Source organism: Chaetura pelagica, unplaced genomic scaffold (assembly GCF_000747805.2).
Source record: "Chaetura pelagica isolate M959 unplaced genomic scaffold, ChaPel_1.0 scaffold453, whole genome shotgun sequence".
NCBI classification, from domain to species: domain Eukaryota; kingdom Metazoa; phylum Chordata; class Aves; order Apodiformes; family Apodidae; genus Chaetura; species Chaetura pelagica.
This window is the reverse complement of record NW_009952879.1, coordinates 1144932-1164841: the sequence shown is the minus strand read 5'-3', so window position 1 is coordinate 1164841 and position 19910 is coordinate 1144932. Positions and strand designations below refer to the sequence as shown.

The 19910-nt window shown below is 46.4% G+C and overlaps 2 protein-coding genes across 2 annotated transcripts in view; one reads left to right on the top strand and one right to left on the bottom strand.

Annotated features, from left to right (window-relative positions):
* Window positions 1-1039, bottom strand: part of VWA9 (von Willebrand factor A domain containing 9) — a 10080-nt gene extending 9041 nt beyond the window's left edge. Inside the window, 1 exon segment of the mRNA XM_009995291.1 lies at window positions 816-1039. Coding sequence (XP_009993593.1) covers window positions 816-1037 — 222 coding nt within the window. The 5' untranslated portion in view covers window positions 1038-1039.
* Window positions 1040-4775: 3736 nt separating this feature from the next.
* On the top strand, window positions 4776-19910 carry SLC24A1 (solute carrier family 24 (sodium/potassium/calcium exchanger), member 1). Its single transcript, XM_009995290.1, has 9 exons — window positions 4776-5761; window positions 7398-7460; window positions 8432-8540; window positions 14471-14557; window positions 16375-16472; window positions 17093-17287; window positions 17648-17737; window positions 18583-18749; window positions 19506-19910. Exons 1-9 carry the CDS (start codon window positions 4838-4840, stop codon window positions 19753-19755), a joined length of 1983 nt encoding a protein of 660 aa, XP_009993592.1. The 5' UTR covers window positions 4776-4837; the 3' UTR covers window positions 19756-19910.

Here is a 19910-nt window from a genome sequence, read left to right as displayed (position 1 = left end):
TCATAGTTTCATAGAATCATAGAATCCCAGGGGTTGGAAAGGACCTCGAAAGATCATCTAGTCCAACCCCCCTGCCAGAGCAGGGTCACCTAGAGCACATCACACAGGAACGTGTCCAGGTGGGTTTGAATGTCTCCAGTGAAGGAGACTCCACAACCTCCCTGGGCAGCCTGTCCCAGGGCTCTGTCACTCTTACAGTAAAAAAGTTTTTTGGATATTCACCTTGAACCTCCTATGCTCCAATTTGCACCCATTACCCCTTGTCCTATCACTGAGAAAAGCCTAACTCCGTCCCCCTCACACTCACCCCTTACATATTTGTAAACATTGATGAGGTCACCCCTCAGTCTCCTTTTCTCCAAGCTAAAGAGACCCAGCTCCCTCAGCCTTTCCTCATAAGGGAGATGTTCCACTCCCTTAATCATCTTCGTAGCTCTGCGCTGGACTCTTTCGAGCAGTTCCCTGTCCTTCTTGAACTGAGGGGCCCAGAACTGGACACAATACTCCAGATGTGGCCTCACCAAGGCAGAATAGAGGGGGAGGAGAACCTCTCTTGACCTACTAACCACACCCTTTCTAATGCACCCCAGGATGCCATTGGCCTTCTTGGCCACAAGGGCACATTGCTGGCTCATGATTTCCCCTTATCCTGAAATGCACCTATCCTCAAGACACAGGCAAACCCCTCCATCCAAGACGCTGAGTACAGGATTGCATGAAATCAGACAATTGCACCACGATTTGGCAACACACACACGATGAGCTGGTGACGAGTTTTTTCACCGCTGGCAGCCCCTGCGTCCCACACCCCCTACCTGCAGCGTGTTGTAATCCCTGGTGAAGGGCACCATCAGCTCCCAGAGCGAGGAAAACACCACCAGGGCCGTGAACTCCAGCTTGTAGTTGGTGGCCATGTGCTCGAAGAGCATGGTCAGCCCGTGGACGGCCAGGTGCTTCCTCTGGTGCTCCTCCGAGCCCTCCACCGACACGGGCCGGGTCATGGAGAGGGACACGTCCATCACCACCACCGTGGGCATGACGAGCTGCTCCTCCCCGCGGCCTCCACGGGGCAGAGAGGGGAGAAACGGGCCCCGCGCTCAGCGAGGCCGGAGCTGCTCCCGCACGGAGCCCCCCGGCCTGCAGGGGGGGGGGATAACGACCCTCTCGCCCGCTCTGTGGGGATACAGCTCAGCTGCAGGGTTGCAGGAGAGCTCTGTGGGGATACAGCTCAGCTGCAGGGTTGCAGGAGAGCTCTGTGGGGATACAGCTCAGCTGCAGGGTTGCAGGAGAGCTCTGTGGGGATACAGCTCAGCTGCAGGGTTGCAGGAGAGCTCTGTGGGGATACAGCTCAGCTGCAGGGTTGCAGGAGAGCTCTGTGGGGATACAGCTCAGCTGCAGGGTTGCAGGAGAGCTCTGTGGGGATACAGCTCAGCTGCAGGGTTGCAGGAGAGCTCTGTGGGGATACAGCTCAGCTGCAGGGTTGCAGGAGAGCTCTGTGGGGATACAGCTCAGCTGCAGGGTTGCAGGAGAGCTCTGTGGGGATACAGCTCAGCTGCAGGGTTGCAGGAGAGCTCTGTGGGGATACAGCTCAGCTGCAGGGTTGCAGGAGAGCTCTGTGGGGATACAGCTCAGCTGCAGGGTTGCAGGAGAGCTCTGTGGGGATACAGCTCAGCTGCAGGGTTGCAGGAGAGCTCTGTGGGGATACAGCTCAGCTGCAGGGTTGCAGGAGAGCTCTGTGGGGATACAGCTCAGCTGCAGGGTTGCAGGAGAGCTCTGTGGGGATACAGCTCAGCTGCAGGGTTGCAGGAGAGCTCTGTGGGGATACAGCTCAGCTGCAGGGTTGCAGGAGAGCTCTGTGGGGATACAGCTCAGCTGCAGGGTTGCAGGAGAGCTCTGTGGGGATACAGCTCAGCTGCAGGGTTGCAGGAGAGCTCTGTGGGGATACAGCTCAGCTGCAGGGTTGCAGGAGAGCTCTGTGGGGATACAGCTCAGCTGCAGGGTTGCAGGAGAGCTCTGTGGGGATACAGCTCAGCTCAGGCTTGCAGGAGAGCTCTGTGGGGATACAGCTCAGCTGCAGGGTTGCAGGAGAGCTCTGTGGGGATACAGCTCAGCTGCAGGGTTGCAGGAGAGCTCTGTGGGGATACAGCTCAGCTCAGGCTTGCAGGAGAGCTCTGTGCGCCTAAAGCAGGTGTTTCTGAAAGGTTCAACCCCCCCGCCGGCTTCTGGGCCTCCTGGCCGCTCTGCAGACAGGATGGGGAGATGGAGAAACTCCTTCACAGAGCCTGGACCCACCCCCGCAAAACTGTGCATCCCGACAGAATTGCCAGAACATCGTTATCCCACATCTGCTGAGTGGATTTTTATCACCGTGGACTCTCTGGCCAGGACTGTTGTTATTCTCCCTTGGCAGAGCTGCACTGGGCCAGTGGCACTAAGGGAAGAGTTATGACACCCTCAGGTCAGCCTGCCAGTGGGCCCAGGCCCTGCAGAGCCCCTCTGCCTCTCTCCTGTGCTGCAGGAGCTGAGGGGCTTTCCAGGAGCCAGCAAATTCTCACTCTCCCTCTGGCACGGCAAAGCGGCCTCGTATTGTGGCAAAAGCCACAAGCAGAGCTGCTTGTCTGGCCTGTCAGCCCTGTGAGGTGTCTCAACACGAAGCTGCCTGCAGGTTGTCTTGCTGAAGTGACCACTGCTCCGTGTAGAGGGGTGTGATTTACCTCAGGTGCTCCCTCAGGAGCTGCTGTGGGAACGAGGCACGTCTCACGGTTGGTGCTTTCCTCTGGTAGTTTGCAAGGGAGATAATCACCTCCCCTCACAACAACCTGTAGTGGCACACAAAAGGTATTGGCTTCAGAGATAGACCCAAACCCATACAATGCTATTTAATCTTCTTAAAGACTGTAGGTATTAAACTGGATTGGCTGTTCCTCCAGTAATATGCCCTTCACACCTGACCCTCACTTGCATTAGAACTCCACTAGCAGGGGCATAGTGAAAATGGGATCATTTTCATCTGCCTCTCCCTGCAACATCATCTCCCATCTGGCTGTCAGGTATCAAAGCCTCCAGCACCACTCTCAACCATTGGTACTTCCCTCCCTCTTGGACAGCATCTTTGGAAGGTAAGCTGTGGAGGTTTGTTTGGTTGCTTCAGATCTCTTATGACTGAGACAGTCTAACCAGGGAGAAGGGAGTTGATCAGGAGTTGGCCTGTACGAGGCAATGCTCTCTGGAAAAGAACTGCTATGCTTACAAGGCTGGAGAAACACAGAGGTCCATGGTCAGGTATCATGAAGGGCTGGAGACCTCTTACAATTGATCTGAGCTTCAGGCACATTTCTGCTTGCAAAAGGTCTTTTAAGCAGCTCATTTTGGGCAGAAGAAATAAAAGCAGTGCCTACATAGGGCTGTGTACGTATGTGTCTTCTCTCTGTGTCATTCTTTTTACTCTCTTAGTATTAGGAAGGGTTATTTTCTAATAATGTTCAAATTTCTATATCTATTATGTGCAATTCTGCCACATGCATGTTCATGTTCTTTTTACATAAGAAAAACAAAGCTTATATCATCTATTTATCTAGGTATTCCCATGACCCTCTATTACTGTTGCCTTAGTGATCCTCCCAGCTATTTAAAAGAAGATAATAATGCCTGTCTTGCAAGAAATTTAGGCTGATTACCTCACTGGGTGTTATGCAAGAGGGTGAGTGTGTGCTAACTTTCATGAAGAGCTTATCTGAGGATGGCTTACAAAACTATGATTCACATCCAGCTCAAGCATAACGTAACTTTCCCACTCTGAGGAAAGAAAAAATAAACCCTTGAAGAGTGATATTCTATGGTAAACATTCAACCAGTGCTTAAGGGTAAATTCTGTCCAGCCCCAAATCCCTGTCTCCATTCTGTCACAGCTGCAGGCTCTGCCCCTCTGGCCTTTACAGTTTCTCTCCCCTTCTAAACGCTGTTCAAATACTTATGCAAGATGTGCTAATTACTCCCTAATAAAAGGTATGATTAGAGTTGCACTTTGCCAGTTCTGATTTCTACAGAAAGGCTGGCAAAGAGGTAGCCAGAGAAACCAAGGGATATTCAGCACGCTCAGTTTGACTGGACCCAAGTCCTCCTCCTGCACATCTCACTGCAAGACAGAAGCTCCTCACTGCCTGCTTTCTGTTCTGTGGGAGTGCAAGGCTGGAGAGCCACGGAGCAGCATAGTTGGGAATTACCAAGCAGTTTTCATCCTCCCATTGAGGTCACTTAGGTGAATAACTGCTCTGTTGGGAGGGAGGTTCTAACAGCAGGACCTTGTCTTCTTTTCTAGCAACTGGAGTGGGTTCCTTGGCAGCAGCTGTGTGTGTCCTGCCTCCTGCAGAAAACTGACCCAACTGTCAATGGCACAGAGTAACAACTGGACTCCACAAAACACACAAACCTTAATAGCTCCTGGATATGGGCATTAGGAGGAATCAGAATCCAGCTCAGACTGAGCTGTCTCAGCCAACTGTTCTCTCTGATAAGCTAAACCTGTGATTATTAATCAGCAGAGCCTACAGTCATTAAAAAAATAAAAGCCTGAATCTAGATCTGATTTTACTCATTTAAGTCCATTTCTTTTCATTGCAAAGCAGAGGAGCAGTCAGTGGGGTCATGTTGCCCATTCAGTTGGAGGTTTTAGTGCTTTATTTTTCACACTAGATTTTCTTTTGCAGGTTTCCAGTGTTTTGCCCCTGATGCTTAAGGTCAGCCAGGAACTCCAATGGTGGATGTAAGTGCACATTGCTGATCCAGGGAAGGCTGAAGTGGCTTCTGGACACAGCTTGGACTTTGGAACCTTTAGGAAATGCATTTACCACGGAGACGGCGGCTACAATGGAACCGAATCTTTTTCTTGCTTGCCATGGTGTTGGTCCTCTCTCTCTATCAGCTCCAGCTCAGCCCCTCTGCCCTTCCAGCACCACACACAGCCCCCCAACCCACGGACCATGTCAAAGTGACCTCCAGGGACCTCTCCAGCAACAAGACTGCCAAAACGGGCAATATCACAGCAGCAACCAAAATCAAGCACTGTATATACGTGGATCCTGAGCCAACTGTGCCCATCACTACATCAGTGGATACAACACCACAGAGAGAAAATGACAGTGAAACCTACCCAGATAGAAAGCCACCACATGAGTCCAAAGGAGAATATCCCAGAGACCTATTCAGTGTGGAAGAACGCAGGCAAGGGTGGGTTGTACTTCACGTCTTTGGCATGATGTATGTATTTGTGGCCTTGGCCATAGTGTGTGATGAGTATTTTGTCCCTGCTTTGGGAGTGATCACAGAGAAGCTGGAGATCTCTGAAGATGTGGCTGGAGCCACCTTCATGGCAGCAGGTGGATCAGCACCAGAACTCTTCACCTCCCTCATAGGTGTCTTCATCTCACACAGCAATGTGGGCATCGGTACCATTGTGGGCTCTGCAGTGTTTAATATCCTCTTTGTCATTGGCACCTGTGCCCTCTTCTCAAGGGAGATACTCCACCTGACATGGTGGCCATTATTTAGAGACATCTCATTCTACATTGTAGACTTACTGATGCTCATCCTGTTTTTCCTAGACAGTGTCATCAATTGGTGGGAAAGCCTCCTTTTACTGACTGCTTATGCCACTTATGTGTTCACTATGAAACACAACGTGTCTCTAGAGCAATGGGTGAAGCAGCAGCTGAACATGAAGCTAAATGCTGTGCAGGCAGAGTCAGCAGAGGATATAAGGAAGGTTGGTGTCCTCATTGTTCAGAGGGAAAGTTGGAAGTAATTCCTCATAGGGTAAACCACATAGAAAAACTACATCTCCTTCCCAAAGTGCACGTTCAGACAAAACTTCAGAATACAGGTACTGGTCAATAATTATGGTTATAAAATGAAAGGAGTGCAATCAAGGTAGCAGAGATTCTAAGAAATTAGAGAACACCACTAAAAGGGAGTTACAGCCTTACGATTATTGAAGATATCAGTTGTGGTCACTTATCTATTATCACTTACTTATTATCACTTATCTCTTATGAAGACAGGCTGAGAGATTTGGGATTGTTCAGCTGGAGAAGCGAAGGCTCTGGGGAGACCTCATGGTGGCCTTCCAGTACCTGAAGGGGCTACAGGAAAGCTGGGGAGGGGCTTTTTGCAAGAGCTTGTAGTGACAGGACAAGGGGGCATGGATAAAAACTTGAAGAGGGTAGATTTGGATTAGACATTAGGAAGAAATTCTGCACTATTAAGATGGTGAGACACTGGAACAGGTTGCTCAGGGAAGTTGTGGACACTTCCCCATCTCTGCAAGCATTCAAGGGCAGGTTGGATGGGGGTCTGAGCAACCTGGTCCAGTGGGAGGTGTTCCTGACAACACAGGGGAGTTAGATCTAGATGATCTTTAAGGTGCCTTCCAACCCAAACCATTCCATGAGTCTATGATCTGCTTTCAAGGACATGTGTGGGATTTCGCTCAATTGATTGTTGTAAAGGAGCTTTAAAAATACTTACAGGAACACACTGTTAGTCAGAGACCATTAGATTTCAAATTGTTCTCTGGCACTGGCATGCTCTATGAGTCAGATGTGTGTCTCTGACTCTCAAGCATGCTTTCCCCCTTCTGTTCTCAGCACTCCCTTCACATCATTTAAGGAAAGAAAGGAAGATGGATGAGGACAGTTGAAGTGGAGCAGAATCAAGAAAGTGCTTTTCTTTCCTCCTCCTGCTCTGCATTTCAGCCAGAGCTTGAGGCTGGGGGACCTGAAAGCTCATGTGTTACATTCCACTGGGATATGTGTGCAAGGTACTGTAGCTAGAGCCATACATCACTGTGGGCATCACCAGTCCTCACAAATTGAATCAAGCCCTTCAGGCTGAAGGAAATAAAACCCCTGCACTTCGAGTTCACAGAGAACTCTTGCTAGTGTATAGTAGCACAATAGAGCTGCTGGTCCCAACCCTTAGAAAAAATAAATTACCTATGTGGAAAGTAATGCTAATCACTGGAAAAAAAATAAAAATCAACAAACAACTTATTTGCACCTTCACTCAGGTTCTGCTGGAAAATGAGTAAGGATACATATATTTGGGATGAAGTTTGGGGCTGCCTATACTTTCAGGAATCAGATGGTAGAGGCCATTTGAGTCTATCTCTGGGTACCTGAATCCTCACTGAGGATCTGTAGGTAAAATCCTGTTTCTCTTGGAGACCACATGCTTTTAAGGAGAGCAGAGGTCTTTGGCTCTTTCAGTGGCATCCATGGCCAGTCATTTGTATCAGCTGTCTCACTGTCTCAGAGAGTAGCCTGAAGAGCTATCTTTATATCCTGAAAAAGCAAGAGAAGCTGTAGTGGTGTTCAATTGTTTTTGTTCTTGCTTGCATGCAGGAAAGCAGTGGGGCAGTTGCAGATGATGGAACAAAGAAGCCAGCAGATGAGAGGAATCTGCAGGTAGGTCTAAGCAGGGAGCTGAAGTCATTGTGTTTTGAACCCCTCCCCATGTCAGGTCGTGAATATAAGTGTCAACTTCTGTGTCAAGAAACCTGGATCAAATCTTACTTTGTGCAAAGAACCAGCCATACTTGGCACAATATGCACAGCTTACTTAAGAGGACACCTGGCTGAGCTGTGTCCTCAAAGGAATTTTTGTAAAATCTGAGATTTTGACTAGCAGAGGCTATTCATTCTATGCTTTAAAAAGGCATGGAGAAATTCCGAGTATGACTTTTCTTACCTGGTTCCATGGCCAATTTCCATCCTGAGCCCCCAAGCAGAGGCTGGTAGGGTCTGTCCACCCCCACACGGAGCCCTGAAGAGCTCATTCCTCTGCTCCTGGTTAAACTGTCTTCCTCATGGTCCACCAGCCATTACACAGAAAGGCCTGTCCATGTTCTGGCCGCAAATCCACATAACAGGTGTTACCCATATGGATCCTACCTGTCCTTCTATGCACTTAACCTACCTGTACTAATTAATGTTCAGTCAAAACCTCATTAGGACTTTGGTGTTGACTATATGAACAGAGCACCAGAGCTTTCAAGTCAGGACACTTGACATGACTGTACATTGCCTTTTAGCAGGATATAAATCTACACAGTAATGAACAAGTTTATGACTAAAAGCACTGCATGCTATGTTATTGTAACTTACAACAACATTGTCTTGCTGCTGAGCCCAGGTGAGCCCATTGCACTTACCTGGGGACAGGCTGGCCTGCTGTCTCAGGAGCCTGTCTCTTGCTGTGAGCAGTGAGTACTGGCAGCCATCCTGTAACTGGAAAGCAGAGGCTGGTTAAAATGCTGCTCCTTGGGTTGCGGAGATCACCCTCCATATAAATGCACTCCCACGGTGGAGAGGAACAGAGAGTGGAGATGTTTTGAGGAGGAAACTGGTATTGACTGCTGCATTGTACCTCTCCATAGCCTGGGTCAGCCTTACAGCGAGGCAGCAGCTCAGCCTCCCTTCACAACACCCAGATGCGCAGCACCATCTTCCAACTCATGATCCACACCCTGGACCCCCTGGCAGAAGGTGAGTCAATGCTCCACAGCTGAGGGACGTGTGTTTGCAGCCCTGAGCACAGAGCAGCTTCACTGGGAACACAGTGTTGGGGCAGTGGGGTGTTTGGGATCAGCACCTCGTCCTTGAAACGCAGCCCTGAGTGTCCCAGAGAGTGTTGAGTGGAGGCAGCCCTGCAGCAGTGGGATGGACCCTCCTGCTCCAGTGGTTGGCAAGGACAAGCACCTCATGCTTTGGCCCTGCCAGGTCCTCTTTGCCTGTGCCAAACTGGCTGCTGCTGCAGTGGCAGCTGTGCTGTTGCTGGAGGAAGGAGCAGGGCATGTGGAGCAGCTGGTGTTGCTGGTGAGCAACAGGAGTTACAGGCTTCCTCCATCTCACTGCACGTCACATCTTTCTTCCTCTTCTTGGCTCTGCCTTGGAACAGCAACATTCAGTGCTGTTTTCAAGAAAGAGCTGCTCAGCCTAATTTATAACAGGAAAATGAACACAGGGAGGGCTCCTTACCTGTGCACACAGCCCCTCACACAAGGCATGACCCTGAAGAGGAAAAGGAAGTTAAACCTCAAAGAATTGTTATTTTGATAGTGATTAAAATTCCAGTTGAGATCTAAAATAGACATCAGGTTCCAATTATGACAGTTAAGCCAATTTGTATTTGATTTAGACCAACAGTGAGCACCCCTACAAGCAACACTGCCATGGTAAACTACCCATAGCACTTCCCAGGCAGTAGGGCAGCTCCCCAGGGTCAAGGGCTGATCAGCTCTGGACTAAGACATCTTTTGAACTGCCCAGGGTGCACAGACACCACATCTCCAGACAGACCCAGGGTTTTTGTACACAAACTTTTAACGTGCTGCTTTGTATCACCTTTAATCCAAACAGTATGAAGGTTCATTTTGCAAGAAATGGTTACACATGTTGAAAAAAATACAGGTTTTTTTTCTATTTTCTTTCCTAACTCAGCACATGACCCACCTCTCCACTGCCCTTACTTGGTCTAAAGATATTACCTGTTGTCCATTCAAAGGGAGATTGAAGCTAAGCTGATCAGTACCTCTCGTGTCTATCATAGAGGTTACAAGAAGGACTTTCCAGATCAGAATCCCAGTTGCACAAACTGATTGAGGGAACACAGGAGGTTTGATAACAACAGTAAGATAAGTGTCCACTTGGATAGATTACTAACAGCAGCCTAACAAGGGCCAGACTCAGTTTGCTCTACTGCCCTTGCCTCCTGTACCCCCTGAAATGTGGTATCAATGGCAAAATAATAAACCCCAAAACCTACAATAAGCCATGACATTGCCTTTGACATCAGAAGGTACCAGACCTGAGGGAGTGCTGCCCCTCAGAGACCCTCCAGTGCCTTCTCATCCTTCCTGCACCTCTACATATCTTTGTGCAGCATATGCCCAACCCAGGCCCTCATACACATCTGGTCCAGGCTGATGTCCTCAGCTTGGGGGACCTCATTAGAAGTTGTGGGGGCCTCAGGTTGCCAGCTCCAGCGCTGCCCCAGCCAGCTCAGCCCAGAACACGCTGCTGGCGGGTTCCAAAGCTGTTGCAAGCCACTGGCCTTGCTCAAGAGGCTGTTATTACCTCAAGTCGGTCTGAACAACTTCCCCTCTCGTTCTAGCTAGGCAGAGTCTGAGTCATTGTCTCTGTACCCAGCAGCCACTAGATGGGAGTGTGACCATTTGAACTTGAGCAAGTCTAATGTTCACAATAGGGACGATAGGAGCCACAGTCTCTCCAAAAGGTTATTTCTTAGACTCTGCTATAATAATGCTACTGAGCTAAAGGCAAAACCTCTGCCCCAGGTCCATGTCTGTTCCACTCAACACTGCCAAAACAGAGACAGCTCCTTAGAAAAGGTAACAATAAAGATAGTTACTGAGATTACAACAGCCCAGTACTCAAAATCAGGGAGCCAGTGTCCCAGCTGCTGTGTGTCTTGTAGGAGACCCTCCTTACCCTGATGAGTTCGTACCTACAGAAAGGGATTCTGGAGAAAAGGAAAAATTTATGAACAGACTGAGAAATCTAAGTACCTTAAGGATCAAAATAAGATAAAAGTGTCTTCACCTGGATGACTCTGAAAAAGGGTTTGAACCTGAAAGGCATTTCAGGCCTGCATGCTCAGCCAAATTTGTCTTAATAATACTGCAGCCCTTTGGTACTCTCAGGACAGCTGGGTGCCTGCTTCCCAACCATGACCAGCCAAGTCCTGCTCTTTGCAGGGTATGCAGCACTGTCTCTAATGGAGTTGCAACATAAAAGATGATCCCAAAGCAATTTCTCTTTCCTCAAGGGTTCTTGTTCCCTCTTGCCAATGCCTGTAGCATCAGCACTTAGAGGCTCTGGCAAAGAACGTGCTACAAAAGAAAAATGTTGCCAACTGTTACTTAGCAGTTCCCATCTTAACCTACTGAAATTAGGATCTCTGCAGGATTTCCTTCCTTGTACTGCAGTTGCATTTTATTTGGATAGCAAAGAAGTGGTGTCTGGGCAGCAAGAGTCCAAAATGTGGAGAAACAGCCAGTGCTGGACATCCAAATCCAATTTCCAGAAAAAGAGGTCTTAGAAATAAAGTACAAGTCTGAAATATGAACTTTCTTTCACTGTTCCTAATGCAGCAATCCTTATGTGAAACAAAATTTCTCATTTGAACAATGGATTAAGTTTAGCATGCTTATTTTTTTCTTTTTGTATTAGGAAGAGCTCATTATTAGTCCTTTTCTCTGTCTAAAGGAGATGAGGTGTTCTACTTCAGAAGTTGTAACATTTACATTGCATCCTGAATTATATGTGATAGAAGCTTTTCTTTTCAAAGTGTCTTTTTTAAACAAAATTGGTCTTTTCCTCACTTCCTCTGCAAGTGTGCAGAAGCAGAGCATGAGATCTTTTAAAGATCTTTCAGCTAGACACCAGAGGGAACTGCTGGGGAATTAAAGGGAATGAGGATTTTGGAAAGACAGGCTCTCATTTCTGAGTCTCCGGTCTTATCACTGGATTATTCTCTAAACTCTAGTTGTACAGGGAAGACAGAAACCTGCTTTTACTTTTGAATGAAGAAAAAGGCTCCAGCAGCAAGGTTGCCAGAGCTGTCTTCTGTCAATATGCCCCAGTTAACAAGTTAATGAATGTGGAAATGAGAGCAGGCTAGAGCAACAAGCAGTGTTGCAGACCAGAGCTCAGATAGAAGGCTGAAGGGAGCTACATTTCTCCTTGCTTCATTAGCATTCAATCACTTGTTTTAAGAGAATGATACAAAGGGGCAAAAGGAATCATGAGGGTTTTGGTTGTTTTTTTACTTCCACTTTTAAACAGCAGAATTGCTAAAGTATAGAATCATAGACTGTGTGAGGTTGGAAGGGACCTTTAGAGGACATCTAGTCCAGCCCCCCTGCAGTGAGCAGGGGCCTTTTTAACCAGATCAGGTTGCTCAGAGCCTTGTCCAGCCTGACCTTGAATGTTTCCAGGGCTGGAGCCTCCACGACCTCACTGAGAAACCTGTTCCAGTGCTTCACCACCCTCATTGTAAATTAACTTCTTCCTAATGTCCAATCTAAGTCTACTCTGCTCTACTTTTAACACCACTGCCCCTCACCCTATCACTACTGACCCTTGTAAACAGTCCCTCCCCAGCTTTCCTGTAGGCCCCCTACATGGGGTGCCTCCCTCATGAATCCTCCAGATTAATGCCAAATTTTAGAAAAAAAATCCTTCCTGCTGTCCGTGTAGGTTAGTCCTGTTAGATCAAATATGACAGCCAAAGAATTAATTACACAGAAGAGCCAAACTCGAAGTAGGAGCTCAGCTGCCACCTTTCATCCTGCTTGGATGCTGTCAATCCATAGGACAGGAATCTTCCTAAAGATCACCTCAGGGCCTCTGGGCACAGGCATAGCCCCTGTGGCTCTGACCAGGGGACAGAGTTACCAGCAGGGAATGGCCCAGGGACTGCAGTCCCCATGGAGGAGACAGCCCAGTGCAGCAGAGCCCACTGGGCCAGCACACTGCCCTGCTCAGCTAATCCCCAGCATTAGGAAGGGCTGAGCTGACAGACATCCTCCCTCCCTCCCCACTGCTGACCTGCAGATCTGGCCAGCTTAGAGCCAGCCCTCCCTCCAATCTCAGTCCATCCTGCATGAAATTCATGTCAGAGGAATTAACACCTTTTAAAAGGAAGCTCATCTGATGAAAACTGAATAGTGCCCTGGACCTAATCTGTTTATCCTGCCAGAGATGCTCGAGGCTTTGCTGGGGTTGGTGCTCACAGCCTGCAGCCCAGGTGAGGGCAGGAAGCCAGGAGCTCAAATTTATATAATCTCAGGCTGAGCCTGACCGCCCTGACCCTGCTGACAGGAGCTTTTGCAACAGCTTCTGGGAAGAGCTGAACAGAAAGATGCATTGCCCAGTGGTTAGAGGAGACTTGGAGCAAGAGGTCACCTCTCCATTGCCTTGAACTGATCAGTGTGCTTGTGCTTAGCATCAGCAGAGAGGGAATGAGGCAAAGCGCTTCACATTCCTGCTGGTAGGCTTTGATATTGACAAGGAGCATGGGAGTCAGGCTCCTAAGTCCCACCCAGCCTTTCAGAGGAGAAGAGCTCATTGTTTCATCTCTCTTCAGCCATTCCAGCCTGCAGTGGAAATCCCAGGTGGAGAAATATGTTCCTGTCAGACTGTAACAGGAGTCACACCAGAAGTTCCCAGAAACCATAATGTGTGAGTCAGTCCCAGTTATTGGACATTTCCCAGAGCTGACTTGTTTTCCTGAGGTTCAGCTCAGAACAGTAGATCTGCCTGCAAGGCTCAGGGCCCCACACCTGCTATTGCTATTAACTCCCTATCACAATGATGAATAAAGTGACAGGGCCCTGCCCTTGAGGCAAATGACAACAGCACGTTCTGCTTGCACAGTCAACAGTACAGTAGATTAAATCAGCATGATAAAACTTTCAGAGGAAATTAATTTACAGCCTTGCACACAAGCCAAGCATAGCATGGCCAATTTCTTATGGCTACTGTCCATGTGTAAGCCCTGTGACCCTCAGGTGGGTAGGCAGCTCAACTTAGAATATAGATTAGAGCAAAATGAGGCTTTTCTTTGGGCCAATGACTTGCTCACTTCAATGAGAGTAGAAGTTATTTGAGCACACCACCTAACTGTGGAGACATGCACAGTTTCACAGTTCACTGTAAAACAAAAATAAAGCAGCTCAGCTGAGGAAAGCATAGTTTACAGTGGAAGAAGTCTTCAGCAGTTGCAGAAACACCCTACTGGACACTGTGCTGAGGAGGCTGATCGCTGGGGTAGCCTGAGCCATGTTGAATTTGGATACCAGGAATTTAGATCAACTCCAGCAGAAGAAACACAAGCATTTCCTTAGAGAAATCAATCATTTTCCAGATAAGTGGAAGATAAAAGGTTGTTATTTTTCCTTACCATCAGTAAGCAGCACAGTGAAGCCTCCTCAACAGCCACATGGCAGAAGGAAGGTGTCATTTTTAGCTTGCACATAATCTAGCCTGAAAAAAAATCAACAGTCATTTGGGAACAACACACTATTGCATTGAAACTCCTCCTCTGTCCTTTCTGCATTTGCATTCCATGAAGTACAGATAAACCCTGTAATATTGGACTGAAAGGATTTATCTTCCCCCTAGATTCTCTTTTAAATAAGACAGTATTAGCTACATGCCAAATTGATGGCATAATTGCCATAGTACTAAGTGTTTAAATATAACATCTATGATCAACTAGCAGCAGCCAAAAAAATGAAGCCCCAGCTAGAAAGACAACTCACAAGTCAGTGTTGACTGCAATCCATGCAAGAAGAAAGGGGCAAGAGAGTGTGCATGTGGAGGGGGAGGCAGGTAAAGGGGGGCTTTGCACAGATGACAGCTGCTGACAAATGCATCTTTCTCATCCACAGCAAAATTTAAAGACAGGGTTGACATGCTGAACAACATAGCCAAGGCCCAAGTAGAGGCTGCAAGTGGACAAGGATCAAAACCAGAAGGTGAGTTCAAGAAGAGTCAGTGCTGTTTGCCTTGTTTTGCACTGCCTCACCTTCCCAGCACTCAACACTCCAGGGCTGGCAAAGGAACACTATGGTCTAACACAAATTCTCTGTTATTGCTGGTCACAGATGGCTGCTCTAATAATGCAGCAGAAATCAATCAATGCACACTAACGGTGGGCAATAAAATCCATCCCCAGAGGAGGCCAGGAGCAGTTAGTGAGATAGCATCCCAACAAAGTGCCACAAGGATGTAGTGTAAATTGCCAGCAGAAGGATGAAGAGAGGAAATCAGGCCATTAGACAGCAGTTGGGTGCTACTTATCTTTGGGAGACCCTGCAAATGAGATGTTTGTTAAAACAAAGTACCTTCATTTTAGGCAGGAAATCTGGCACATGTATGGAAGAGCATAAAAGATCCCTCCAGAGAGAAAAGCTGCACTGACTTTGGCACTATTGAAGGGTCTGTGCATGCTCCCTTTCTTCTAATAGGTTTTGGGTTTTCTTTCTCACTCCTGATCCAGAGGCTTTCTGAGCTGATTCCCAGGCAGCAGCTGGCCTGTACTCCAACATGGGCCTGTGCTGCCAGTGAGGCTGGAGATTTTGGAAAGCAAATAAACTTCTGCATGGAAGGTCCCACCTCCACAAGCACCTACTGCAGTACAGCACTCATCTGAGCACCTCCCAGCACTGGGCCTCACCTGTGTGAATGAGACCAAACTGGAGAAAAGCACTGTTTAGCAAACAAGGAAATTCAGTGTGAGTTATCAGCTCCACCATGGCTTCATGGAACCATGAATTTTCACCCCATGGCATGTTCCACAAACTTTGTTGGAGCATAGATAAGGCCTGCACATTCTAAAAAAACTATGTCTGTGTCCCACTTTGGGCTGAAGGTCTCCCACAGGAAGCCTCTTAAGGCCTGGTTTCAGAAATCCCAAACAGCTCTCACTGAAAAGATGGATCTGCCCTCTAGGTTTGCTCCCCAGTGCAAGAGTTGCAACCAGTTCAGAGTAAGACACCCTGTAATACCCCATCCCAGTAAAATTAATGGGATAACATGATCCTACTAATCTGGCAGGCTTGACTATATGGAGGGGATGCCTTAACCTAAAGTGCAGCAGTCTGAAAAGGGCCCTTGCTGTGGCGGAGCAGAGATCCGGGCACTCCCTCTCACCTCTGCTCTGCATTATCCATATTTCTACCCTTCTTTGCACAGATGTTTCTGTGTCCCTCTTGGCTACACAGGCTAGTTAACACAGGAACAGCACAGAGGACAGGGCTGTTATCTCCTTCTATGCACCAGCACATTTCTATTTGCATACTTACCAAATGATTAGGGGTTAAAGCCTGGCAGCACCTAACAGGTCTCAGAGGCCTCAAAGATTTTTAGTTCCCTGGGAATGCCATGGTCTACTAGAAAAAAGAAGGGGGGAGGGAAGGAAAGCTTTACATCCTTTGTGGCTTCTGTAAGATCATCAGAATCTGGACTGAAACCAAGAAACACTCATTAGCTGTAGATCAGATAATTAGTGTTTCGCCATCGTTACACTTGTGGCTCTTACATCAGTTTCAGATAGAAGGTCATGGGAGCGTCAAGGTATCATTCTATGCCAGGTGGGCCAGATTCTGCCCAGCTCTTACTGGTCACAATCCACAGAAGACAGAGGACAAACAGAAAGCCTGGGCCACTGGGCTGCATTCTACATGAAATACCACACATTCTTGTACAAAGCTCAAACCCCTGCTGCTCAAGGGGAAGGTGACCACCTGATGCTAAGATGTCTGGAACAAATATTCCTTCTTATCCCTTTCAGCAGAGGAGGAAAAGAAGACATCCAGCAGCCTTCAAGTAACTCCTGCCAGTGACTCTGAACCCAGCAAACAGAAGGCAGATGCACCACAGGATGGAGAGGTACTTAAATAAGCATCATAGGCAACAAGTGCTCAGTCCAGACCAAATTACACATGCCCTTTTCTTCTTCCCTCTTCAGAGCCTTGGGGGTTGGACCCAACCACTTTTCCGTAACTGGCAACCATAAATATGTTAAGGTATCAGCTGAAACGTTCTGGCATACAAATAAAAATGAGGTCCAAAACATGACACCAACCAATTCTGTCTAGTATATATTGAAAGGAGGAATTAGGGGAACAAAACAAACGTGTAGAGATGAACACAAGACAGATACTCAAATCTTCCCTTATGCTGGAGTAGACCTCCTCAGTCATTTGAGGAGAAAAAACTATACACTGTCAGCTGCTGTCATATCTTGACACAGATGAAACATTTACTGTCTCTTTGAAAACCTTTCCTTGAAACCCCATCTAAACATTGGTTCTAGTTAGCAGATATAAATCAATAAACTGAGATAGGGTGCTCCTGGGTTCTGTCCCAAAACAGCAAGATGAGGGCAGGGGCTGCCCTCAGCCACACTACAAACGTGACCTCTGCCAAGGCAAGGCTGTGGTGGATAGAAGCTGTGCAGCTCTCCCTTCCTGTGAAAACAAATTGGTTTTTTTATCCCTAATCTCCAGGCCTCTTCGGGCAGTGACAGCTCAGAAGACAGCAGCTCTGAAGAAGACAGTGATAATGACAGCACAGATGATGATGAAAACGAAGAACCATTATCTCTTGAATGGCCAGAAACTAGGAAAAAACAAGCAATTTACCTCTTCCTTTTTCCCATTGTCTTCCCTCTCTGGAGCACTATACCTGATGTCAGAAACCCAGTAAGAATCTATCTTCCTTCTGCTACTGGATTCATTAAATGAACTATAGATTTCCTCGTTTCTATTTTTCCATGTCTGTAGAGTCTCTGCATACTTGAAGTGCTGATAATCCCACAGGGAGTGGGACAGGAGCCCCAGCTGCAGCATAGCATGGTTCCAGAGACTTAATTTAATAAACCACAAAAGACTTGCAACTTCTGGTCATCTAATCAAGCTGACAATATCAAATACAATTAGAGAGACTAGGGTCTATCGTAAAGCAATATATTACCATAAAGTGTTTCAGGTGAAGAATTTTCTTTGAGGATTGTTAACTTTCCTGAACTGACTCAATTTTTTTCTTTTCAACCTTGATTTCAGGATTCAAAAAAATTCTTTGTCATCACATTTTTTGGAGCCATCATCTGGATTGCTGTGTTCTCTTACCTCATGGTGTGGTGGGCTCACCAGGTGAGGGGTTTATTTTCTCTCTGTGAGTAAGACCATTTCAGAACAAGTAGATGGAGAGGGAACAGTGTCACTTCAACATCTTACTTGATGAATTACAGCTGCAGTCATGCATCAAAACTGTAGAAACCTTGTTTTTTAGAATCCAAAAGGGAGTTTCCTATTCCATTATTTTCGATTTGAAGAGTCATTCTTTTCTGAGAGCTTCCAAGGGAATTTGTGCATAAGGGAAAGTGCTGTCAAGGTTTATCTTAATACTGCCTTTTCATTGATGAATGCTTCTGTGCAGAATACAATTATCCCTTACCTAATTATAATTCTAGGAAAATACAGGTTCTGATTCTGGAAGCTGCTAAATGATCTCAACTCCCATTGCCTTAATGATTATCGGGTATTCTGGGAAGTAATACTTTGCATCTTGCAGAATCAGGCACACAATTGGTATTTAGTGATATATTGTGCAGAGTATAGTTGATCAAGCTGTAAATCCAGAGACTGTCATTTGGCAAAGCTCTTGGATCACACACAGCTGATGTTACATTTGGAGAGGGGATGGTAGAACACATCCAGAAGAGGTGACCTTGGGACAGAAGAATGAGTTGTGCTGTAACTGGCTTGGTCTTGGCAACACTGATCAGATGCCCAAGGCTACAGAGCAAACCTGAGACCAACACACACTTTGAAAATGTAACTTTTTATCCTATAAAGCAGAAAAAATGCTACCATGTTTAAGGGAATTAAAATATTTTAACTCAATTATGGCATGAAACCTAAAAGGTTTGCACAGAGCAATGGAATTCCATGTTTCAGAGCTAACAGACCTACCTGACTTGCTTTGTATTGATTAGGTTGGTGAAACAATCGGGATATCAGAGGAAATTATGGGGTTAACCATCCTGGCAGCAGGAACCTCCATCCCTGACCTCATCACCAGTGTCATTGTTGCACGGAAAGGCTTAGGGGACATGGCTGTGTCCAGCTCTGTGGGCAGCAACATCTTCGATATCACTGTTGGGTGAGTATTGGCTCAATGCTAAGAGGTGCATTTCTGCTGAAATACAAAGCAAGCTGGTTTTGTTCCAAACAGGGTCTTAACTAATTTCATTTTAGTTGTAATTAAATGAATGTCAGCTGAGCAACAAGTGACTTTTTTTTAAAAAACAACTCTAACCTAGTCAGGAAAGATAGATTTTTGTAACTTAGTGCAGAGTGAACACTGAGCAGGTGATCATCCTACAGTTTAAAATAAGGGTAAGTAGCTCAAAAGAGAAGCACCAGCACCTCCACCTCATTGTGAAGCAACAGAAAAACACTGATTTAAAAAAAAAAAAGCAAAATGGAAAAAGGCAAATTAAAAAAAAATTGCAAAAATGCAATGTATCTTTCACTAACAGCAAAGATTCACAGACACGATTCTTAGCCAGTCACTCTGATATTCGCATCCTGTGCAATCAAGGCTCAGATCTGTGCCTGTATCTCTCATCGATAAAGCATGAGACTTAATTCTTCCTAAGAGCAGGTAGAGCCACTTAATTCACAGGTACTACTTTAAAACCCCTTTTTAGATTCTTGGATTGCATTATGATGGTGCAAGTATTATCCAACTACAGCTTTTGACACAAACAACACATCAATTTTAGATTTATGCTGAGCTACACTGAGTGCAATCATGCTTTTTTTTCTGCAACAGTTTGGAAAAATTGCTTAGTTATAATGCAGAAAATGAACTGCTTTAAAACATTTATTTCAATTTCTTTTCCTTTACTTGCAGTTTGCCGGTTCCTTGGTTCCTTTATTCTGTCATCAACGGCCTCAGCCCAGTTGCAGTCAGTAGCAATGGTTTGTTTTGTGCAATTGTTCTCCTTTTTCTCATGCTCTTATTTGTGATTATCTCCATCGCTGCATGTAAATGGAAAATGAACAAACTACTGGGGCTCACTATGTTTGGTCTTTACTTTGTGTTTCTGATCATCAGTGTGATGTTAGAAGACAAGATAATATCATGCCCAGTATCTGTATGACATCTGGGCACTTCCATCTGTATGTAAACATACATGAAAATCAAAAGGGGTTTAAGGTAGCAATTGTTCTACTGAAAAAAGCAACCATAATTATAACAAACTTACTGAGAATAAAATATCTTTAACATACTAAAAAATTAATTAATCAATCTCAA

What these genes read in the sequence shown, in the direction of transcription:
- SLC24A1 (XM_009995290.1), top strand. Translation starts at nt 4,838, where the DNA reads ATGCATTTACCACGGAGACGGCGGCTACAATGGAACCGAATCTTTTTC. An exon ending in CAGATGAGAGGAATCTGCAG is followed by an intron (nt 7,461 to 8,431) that starts GTAGGTCTAAGC and finishes ACCTCTCCATAG; the next exon opens with CCTGGGTCAGCCTTACAGCG. An exon ending in ATGCACCACAGGATGGAGAG is followed by an intron (nt 16,473 to 17,092) that starts GTACTTAAATAA and finishes CCTAATCTCCAG; the next exon opens with GCCTCTTCGGGCAGTGACAG.